The following is a 9,286-nucleotide window of genomic DNA, read 5'->3' as shown; positions in this document are numbered from 1 at the left end:
TCGAGATGTTTTACATTGCTGCACAAACTAAATAAACTACTTTATCATTTACCTATTATTTATAACATTTTTCTTTTCAAGTTTACGTCATCTCGTGAAAGTTTTCATTGGAATTAAGTAAACTAGCCTTCTTTTTTCAACTTTTAAGCTATCACAGAATAACTACTTAGCGAAACTAATCATCTTTACGGATAGGAACACGTATTAAAAGAACCTACTTTTATTGATAGCATAACACCAATAAATAAACAAATAACATCGAATTTCAATCTATGCATTTAAATTTCCCGCGTGAAATTGGTGTCGCCGTCTAGCGGTGAACAACTGAACTATTTTCGGAGTATGATCAGCGCCTCTATCGGAAGAATGCTCAAGTTTGTCCTCGAATAGTTCCCCTGGCAATGGTAGATGGAGCCATTTGTTTTTTTTAATTGAAAAATTAAGAGTTCAGGGCTCAAAAATGATTCTCATTCATATTTTAATATTGCAATGATTGTTCACCTATTTGTTTTCAGATATCTAAAAAAAAAAAAAACTACAAAACCTCTGTCGCCCTCTACCGGGAGAATGCCCAAGTTTGTTGCCGATTAGTTTGACTTGTTCACTGCTAGATGGCGATACAAGTACTCCTACAATGTTTTTTTTATATCCGAAAACAAATAGGTGAACAACCATTGTAATATTAAAATATGAATGAAAATCATTTTCGAGCCCTGAACTCTTAATTTTTCAATTAAAAAAAAACAAATGGCTTCATCTACCGTTGACAGGACAACTACTTGAGGACAAACTTGAGCGTTTTCCCGATAGAGGCGCTGATCATACTTCGAAAATAGTTCGGTTGTTCGTCGCCAGATAGCGACACCAATTTTATGCGGAAAATGTAAACTACTTTTTATTTAATTATTTCTTTTTTGTATAAATGAATACATTAACCAATTTATTGTTCACTAACGACCTGTTTCGGTTTTGCCTGGGAGCAATTTTCAATTGCATATTTAAAGTTCTATTTAACCGAGTTCTTATAAAATCTCTTTATAGACAACATTAGTCGTTTTTTCTCTTGACGTCTACACGAAAAACTTTTGTTTTGACGTGAAACGCGAAAAGGCCACGTAAATTTGTCCATGAGAAGAACATGTTTCAAATACTCGAGTAATTTTATAGGATATTTTCAAGTTTGTTCAGGCACCAATATTTGCTGAGTCTAAATATTATACTAAAACACAGTGCAGACAAATTGGTACGTAAACAATATGAAAATAGCATACGTATAAATTAGTATAGAAAAATATTAAATAATGCGCACGTTAGAGAAAGTTATATTTAAATTGCGCGCTTGGGTATGTGGAGAATGATTACATGGCAGACGACAGGATTTGCAATGTACGGTTCACGCCATAATATCTCTCGTGCATTCCAATGACGAAATAACTTTATGTGAATTTTTTTAACGATATCCGCTTGTACTTCGAAGAATTCGATATTCCAAAAAGAGAGATTGGATTAAATTCTGTGGTAATATTGTCATTCGATACTTTTAAACAAGAGTTGGCGTGCGTGGCCAATTTTGCCAACTATTTCCGGAATAATAAGCCGCCGTGAGGTGACGTTTGCTATTATTGTCCGTAAGGTGTGTTAACGGCATCATTGTAAACGTCGTCACATCATAAAAATCATAGAATATTGGTGTCCTATGCGAAATATTGCATTTACCTATGAAACGTCCTATCGCGTGGCTAATTGAAAGTTTCTTTTGTCGATAGGAAAGTATCAATTTGGACGCTTCAGGTGCGTGGTGTCTTCCCAAACAAAATGGGCCTAATGATCAGCAACCTATTCACCCAGCTTTTTGGTAAAAAGCAAATGAGAATATTAATGGTGGGTCTAGATGCTGCTGGCAAAACTACCATATTGTACAAATTGAAACTTGGTGAAATTGTCACAACGATACCTACCATTGGTTTCAACGTTGAAACTGTTGAATATAGGAATATATGTTTCACGGTGTGGGATGTGGGTGGCCAAGATAAAATCAGACCGCTCTGGAGACACTATTTCCAGAACACTCAAGGCCTCATTTATGTTGTTGACAGTAATGATCGCGAACGTATAGGAGAGGCTGAACGTGAATTAGCGAATATGTTGAAAGAAGACGAGCTGCGGGATGCAGTTCTTCTCGTTTTTGCTAATAAGCAAGATTTGCCCAATGCCATGTCTGCTGCAGAACTTACAGATAAATTGAGACTTAATTCACTGAGCGGGCGTCACTGGTATATCCAAAGCACTTGCGCTACACAAGGACACGGACTCTATGAAGGACTCGATTGGTTGAGTAACGAATTAGCCAAAAAGTGATAAAGCACTGTCGCATTTGTATTCTTCATGAACAATTTATTCATTAAGCATGGACGTAGAAGACAGGTTGCAATCTCCGTTTTATCAGATTATGCACTATGTGTACGATTTAATACTACTGTGATTCTAATTTCTAAGAAGAAAACTACTTGGAATAATAGAGTAACTCGACCGACTCAATGATCGTAAAGCTTATATAGGTTTCACGTTTGAAATGAAGTTTCCCTTCGATAGAGAAAAAATTATGAATTAGATAAGCGTATGAATTTATCGGTTACATTTTATTTGTATGCTATTTTCGATTTTAACTTGTAGAGTTATAAGTTCACTTGAGAATGTATAGAGTTTTGAAATAAACAAGAAATATTTCTACGTTGATTTCAGTAAATACATTGTTCTCATTTTTTAAAGAAGTCTACTATGGATATCGCTTACCTGGAATATTACTAACAATTTCTGCTACTAACAAGGAGAAAGTATAAGTGAATTTTTATACTTCTATGCGCTTTAATCTGCGTCTATGCAGTAAGTTAGAAATGAACTATATATGACATAATTTAATATACCATTTTTGCTATCCTGTTTTTCAAACGAAAATTAAATAATAAATTATAGAATGAATAATACTACCAGTAAGTCATAGAGATAAGCATTTAAAAAATTTTTATCTGTAACAATCATTACATGCTATTAAAATTTACAAATTTTTTTCTTGTTTGAAAAGATAATTATTCTTATTGTAAAGTATTACTTATAAGCGATGAAAAGAATTTAAAAATAAAGATATAAAATGAAATATACTTACTCTACATTCATGTTCCATCATTGCTGTCTTCTTTAATAAAATACGCGAAACAAAGAAGTGGAAAAGAAAATTGTAGTTTATAGTCTTATTATGTAACTCGATATAATAGCTTTATTATAGTACAAAACGGTACGTTACCGATAGCTGCACTGTATAATGCATAATGCGTTAAATAATTTGTTAATACATAGTGTTTTTTTATGTACCATAATATTCTATTCCATTCTTATATCATACAACACAATGAAAAAATTATAGACATTTGTTTTCTACTTATAGAATATATGTACAGAGTAACTTTAAGATACAGCGAAATAGGGAACTGATTCAAACATTTTAATACAAGATTTCCATACGAATATCTTATTCATAATATGTCACAGGTGTTAAATTGTTTAAATTAATGTACACAAACTTTATCACACATAGAGAATTATTGACTTTCTTTGCTATATTTATACTTCATAAAATTATTAGTACAACCATTCGATAACAAATTTTCTTTATTTTAGGCAGCAATCACACAAGTCGTTGAACAAATATAATATGATAATTAATTTGTTCAAATTAACTTTTAATTCTAAGACCGACAATTGGAATATGCACCATATGTTTTAACCTCGAGTTAATTGTGATTATTTTACAATGATGCCATTCACAAAAATAGTTTATTCAACATAGTTCCTTTATTCGCATCTTTCACTGTCTTGACAGAATTTGCAAGTTAACTAAAGGAACAGATTTATACTCATTTACGTGCCCAAGAATTTTTTTGAAGCGGCACACTGGTCTTCCCAAGTGCTGGAAAATGGTTTTCTAATGTATGACTAGTCGCGTGTGTTCTTAAATCAGGACCGTTCTTCAAAACTTGGCCACAGGTTGCACAAATTTCTAAACCTTTAATCTTATTATCACTTTCTTTTTTGTGAACTCTAAATAGTTCCTGTTGCTTTGCGATATCGGGAAGTAGAACTAAAAGCTCTGGAAACACGGTCTCAAAAGCGCTAAGACCCATAACTTCGCGACAATGCATGTAATATTCTTGCGCGTTACATGTTCCTTGGCGAAACAATCCACTTATATACCGAAATTCCTCGATCTGGTCCTGTTGCACAAGAACTTCGTTAACTTTGGCCACGAGACATTTGTTCCGTTTTTGAAAGTCTGGAGGAGATACGTAATTGTACGCGCTATCTTCTTTACTATCATCTGGTAAGATCGAGTAACTCTCTCCAGAACTATTTGTAAATGTTAATCCATTACTACTGTTAACTTTATCCACACTATTATATTTTATACAAAAACCAGGTGGTGGAGGAGTAGTTGTTCCAAATCCAGGCGGTGGATTTGTAAAGCCAGGTGGTTTGGAACTGCTGCTACTTAAAGCTGGAAATTCCTCTACACGACGTACATTCCTGTTAGTAGAATTTAAGCTATCTATCTTTAATTCAGTACGTTTCCTCTGTACTCCGTTGGAAGTATTATTATCTGTACCCGTATTTCCAATTGTTTCGTTATCCAAATTTTTATGTTTCTTTTTATCCTTTTTATTGATTTGCTCTGTTTCCTTTGAATGTTGCACATTTATATTTTTCGATGTATTTTCACTGTTGCTAACGTTATCTGTATTTTGTATAGACTGGGAACTTGACTGTACAATATCCATATTTTTCGATATTTTAGATGTCTCGCAATCTTTCCTTACAACAACAGTACTTACATTCATTCTCGAACTGCTAGTGTCATTAACATTGGTACCGTTATTATTACAATTTTGCTTAACTTTTTTCTTTTTTGTTTTTCCTTTTGTTAAATCAGTAGTTGTTTTCGCGTTATTACTATTGTTAGAACTTTGCGGTTGAGTCCAAGAAGGTACTACCGTGATTATCGATTGCTTCTTTGATTTGGACGTCTTCAACAATGTAGGAAAATCTTCTCCAGATTGAGTAGATAACGGTGAAGGTACCAAAGGCGGCGATGCAACTTTTTTAGGTTTCGGTACAGACGTCGACGCGGACTTAGAACAGGTCCACTGTAAAACTTCCTTCCATTGAGCTGAATTTGTATTACTAGTCGATGGTTCTGCACCACCTAACGCAGGGAAGTCAGACTCCCTTGAGAGTTGTGCAGGACGAATTCTAATATTAGGACCCGAAACTTTTGTAGTGACCGTTCCATTTGGTTCGTGATTTACTTGAATAGATACATTGGAAGTTGTACTCTTTTGGGGTTGCGTACTCGATCCTGAAGCATTACCGCTGGATACACTGAAATTAACAGTTTTAGAAATACTCGTACTTCCCGATTCTAATCCCAATGCAGGGAAGTTTTCATCCGTGACAGCGAGAGTCTGCGGTCTTATGGTGCTACGAATCGTTACGTTTCCTCTACCTTTACTTTGAGTTATGGTAGGTACGATAGGTGCGGTATTACCCAGCGTTGGAAATTCTTCTGTACTCTGTACATCTACGGATGGCTGACGTACAAAAGTAGGTTCGTTGTTCGATACAAATACATTCGAAGTGTTTGGTGTTATCGTTTGCTGATATTCCCTGAGATTATAATCTCTCCCGCTATAATCTCTCGAACTTCTGGACGTTGATGCACCTAACATTCCTCTTCTGTTCATTCGATTATCACCGCGTGGAGCTAGAGTAAATTCTAACTCTAAAGTTCTCGCTTGTTTTGCGGCAGCTTTACTCAGCTGTTTACTATGAATACTCGCTTTATGCGCTTTAAAGTCTATGTCGGTCCTAAAGACACTTGTAAATTTTTCCTCTGAACACATTCCTTCCTCGCACAAAAAATGTTCTTGTCTGAAATGGTCTCTGAGGTAATCGTACGAGCTGTAATACTGATGTAAACCATCCGCGTCGCAAAAATGACAATATAAATGATCACGTCTTAAGTGTCTAAATAATTCGTCGTTATCCATATACCGTTGATCGCAAAATTCGCATAACGGATGTCCTTTATGACTTTTGTCGTCGACATCTCCTTTTCTTCTATGCTGTGCAAGATCAGATCTCGAGTAACAACGCCTTTCTTGAGAAAATATCTATTGGAAAAAAATAAACATTTCTTGAAAACCATGAAATCATAAGAACTCGTTAATGTATACTGTAAAATAACGTTTACTTACCTTCAAATTTTCTACGCAAAGATCACAGTAATGCAGCTCGTGTTGATGTCTCATATGGTCTTTCAAACTGTTAAAATTATTAAACACAGGTTTTTCCTTACAAATATTGCAACTGTTGGCCAATAAATTGTAAAATTTACTTTGAATATCGGCTGTATCGAAATAGATATTGTATCGTGTGTCTAACAAATTGCCTTTATGTAGAAAACGGAAAGGTTTTATCTCCTTCGTGAATACAACTTTTGGTAAATCTTGACGACAGATAGGACATTCATTCTGACAGCAGAGTACCCTCATTCGAGTGCTACATTCGTAGCACACAGGGTGTTCGCACATACCGATACTATAAATATCAACATTTTTATAACACACAACACAGGTGTTATTATTCATACTATCATTGGTAGACATTCTTCTTAATAAAATTTCCGTTGAAAAATACCAATATCTTTTTTTCAAACACACTCTGCTCGGAGAATGTTATAAATTGTTGTTTTATATCGGTATTATCCAATTTTTGGCAAATTTTTGATTTCAATGTAACAAATTGTACTATCCTCTATAACACTCTGCACAATCTGGAACAAAATTGACATCTCAATTTCGATATATTTAAACCTTCACGAATATAATTTTCGCTGCTACGATGAAATGCAAGTTGCGAATAAACTTTAATCAATTATCACAGAAGTACTTTATTTAGACCGACCAAATACCAATACAAATACGTAAAGTCTGCTCGGTATAAGCTTTTATTTAACTAGTACGATAAAGACATGCATGTTCAAATGATACTTCGCAATCACTAGAATCGCGACGGAACGAGTATTTGATAAAAAAAGAACTGTTTATATTTTGGATATTAATAGTATGGAAATGTTGTCTCGTAAATGACTAAAGATGTTGTTTTATAGGAGAGATACGAATATAGAAATTAAGTAGTACCGTCTGGAAAATGTTCCAGTTAGCAGATGGTAAATCTCACAGGACGTCCCTGAAAGAAAAAGGTTATCACGATTTATATACTAGACTATGGTATGTAGTATGTAATGTCAGTTTGATGAATTCAGCCCGATGAGCAGGCAGGTTCCGGTTTCTTGTGTTATAGTCGGTCAAAGAGTCACTAGATGGACTAGTGATTTAAACCTAGTACCTATTTCATTCAAAATTCAGTCTCTAACATATTAATTAACTCTCAGCTAATATACGTAACACTTCCCACGGAACCAAAACGAAATAATTGTTATCGGTACAAACTTTCTTTATCAAGGGAAGAAAAATGAGTCTAGATTGCGAACGAAAATTGTTCTCGTATAAAAACAAATTTTTTCATGCTTTGGCAATTTAGCGAATTCGTCGATCGCAATGATAAACATTATTTTTGCTTAAAAAATGCAAAGCGCACAGTATTACACGAATAACCAAATAAACTTAAATTTTAAATTTATAATAATGTTACAAAAATTAAACGAAATGTATATTTGAATTTAAAAGAATAAAATCTTTCATTTTATGTACACTTGAAATATCACAAAATTTACAAACATCAAAACCTATTTACCATTCGATTAAGGGAGAAGAATACATGTTTAATATTCAATTTATCTATTCCTTATTTGTATCATACTTAAGCTATTATTACTAATTTACTTCAAGAGTAGTACTTTAGTTATTATTCAATTTTAAAGACACATTATACTTGAAATTATACATTGCAAAAACCATGTACAATTCGTAATTTTCATTGCCTTACAACTATCCGTGACGAAGTTATTATAAACATACTGTCATGTAAATATAAAAAAAATTGTCACTTAAAGATAAAATAACAACAGATATAGAAGGTAAAATATGTAGGAAGACTAATATTTCTTGATTGATTTTCGTATAAGTGCCAATCTCTGCTTATGAGCCTCTGTGACCGTTGCTCGTTTATATGGGCGCACCTCGTCTGTACCAAAACCAGGGATCCACATATTCCAATTTCTTTCTAAAAACAAATAATTTACGTATGGTCAAACTTCTTGTTTAGCTAGTACCTTAGAGTATTGTTAAAATATTTAAATTAAATTAAAAAATTACCTAAATGTAATTGAACATCTTTTACTTCTACAGTGTTGGCATGACGATGTTTAGCTAACAAGCATGCAGCGTTTACAGTTGTTTCCACAAAGTCATCTGCCAATTGTAAGAGCATTTCCTCGACTTCTTCGTCTAATTGTTCAGTGGGATCTACCTCCTTGACAAGATCTTGTAGCCGGGTCTTAGTTAAAAACTAAAAGGGGAACAAATTGATAATTCCAGAAATAATTAGTTATCTCCGATTCTTTAAAGATGATTCCAATAAGTTAAAGGGTTAATATACCTGTGGAAAATCATTGAAGGAACTTTGTTGTTGTTGCTGTTGTGTAGAAGGTTGTTGAGCTACTTGCTGTTTTGGTGGTTGCGTTATAAACTGCGTTTGTTGAGATTGAGTTTGAGGCTGCAAAATCTGTACTACTGCATTGCCACTTTGTATATTAGACACGGTAGACGATGCCTGAGTATTAGGTCCAATTGATTGTATACTGCCAAGCACAGGTGTCATGTCTGATCCTGCACTTGTAGTCTGTGCGAGACTAGTTTGCTGTGACATTTTTTAATCCCATCAATTATTAGTTCCCTTCGTTATCGTTAAAGAGATTCACATAATTTTAACCTGTAAAACACAGCCATTTGTTGCAATCAGACCAACCACGACTCTGCTATATTAATGTGCGAAACGAGCATGAAATACTCTGATTGACTTTGATACCGAAATCATTTATCACGAAAACTTGACAAGTTTCACCACAAGTTTCAAGTGGCGTATTTGTCGTTAATACTAGGGACCATTACAATCCCTAGAGCTAGTATTTTGCGATAGCTCTTTTGTAGCCCGGTGTACCTACATATTTACATTTGATTACAACCGTAGAATAATTATTGATGTAGAAGTTTCA

General features: G+C 34.1%; 3 protein-coding genes across 6 annotated transcripts; 1 reads left to right on the top strand and 2 right to left on the bottom strand.

Moving 5' to 3' along the window:
- Positions 1-1,042: 1,042 nt before the first annotated feature.
- On the top strand, positions 1,043-2,771 carry LOC128879016 (ADP-ribosylation factor 2). Of its 3 annotated transcripts, none has more exons than XM_054127784.1 (2): positions 1,043-1,243; positions 1,767-2,771. In XM_054127784.1, exon 2 carries the CDS (start codon positions 1,816-1,818, stop codon positions 2,356-2,358), a length of 543 nt encoding a protein of 180 aa, XP_053983759.1. In that variant the 5' UTR covers positions 1,043-1,243; positions 1,767-1,815; the 3' UTR covers positions 2,359-2,771. The 3 variants fall into 3 exon arrangements, with proteins under 3 accessions (XP_053983759.1, XP_053983758.1, XP_053983756.1); XM_054127783.1 differs by lacking the exon at positions 1,043-1,243 and adding an exon at positions 1,361-1,518; XM_054127781.1 differs by lacking the exon at positions 1,043-1,243 and adding an exon at positions 1,366-1,633.
- An 877-nt stretch (positions 2,772-3,648) lies between these two features.
- On the bottom strand, positions 3,649-7,439 carry LOC128879014 (E3 ubiquitin-protein ligase ZNF598). Its single transcript, XM_054127778.1, has 3 exons — positions 7,251-7,439; positions 6,306-6,883; positions 3,649-6,221 (listed from the first exon to the last, which is right to left on the bottom strand). The coding sequence occupies exons 2-3, from the start codon at positions 6,714-6,716 to the stop codon at positions 3,912-3,914; spliced, it is 2,721 nt and encodes a 906-aa protein (XP_053983753.1). The 5' UTR covers positions 6,717-6,883; positions 7,251-7,439; the 3' UTR covers positions 3,649-3,911.
- A 454-nt stretch (positions 7,440-7,893) lies between these two features.
- On the bottom strand, positions 7,894-9,118 carry LOC128879015 (transcription initiation factor TFIID subunit 12). Of its 2 annotated transcripts, XM_054127780.1 has the most exons (4): positions 9,004-9,118; positions 8,671-8,931; positions 8,388-8,580; positions 7,894-8,295 (listed from the first exon to the last, which is right to left on the bottom strand). In XM_054127780.1, exons 2-4 carry the CDS (start codon positions 8,890-8,892, stop codon positions 8,168-8,170), a joined length of 543 nt encoding a protein of 180 aa, XP_053983755.1. In that variant the 5' UTR covers positions 8,893-8,931; positions 9,004-9,118; the 3' UTR covers positions 7,894-8,167. The 2 variants fall into 2 exon arrangements, with proteins under 2 accessions (XP_053983755.1, XP_053983754.1); XM_054127779.1 differs by having other exon boundaries at positions 8,671-9,076.
- Positions 9,119-9,286: the final 168 nt, after the last annotated feature.

This window comes from Hylaeus volcanicus, chromosome 6, assembly GCF_026283585.1.
Source record: "Hylaeus volcanicus isolate JK05 chromosome 6, UHH_iyHylVolc1.0_haploid, whole genome shotgun sequence".
Lineage (NCBI taxonomy): Eukaryota > Metazoa > Arthropoda > Insecta > Hymenoptera > Colletidae > Hylaeus > Hylaeus volcanicus.
This window is presented reverse-complemented; position numbering and strand designations above follow the sequence as displayed.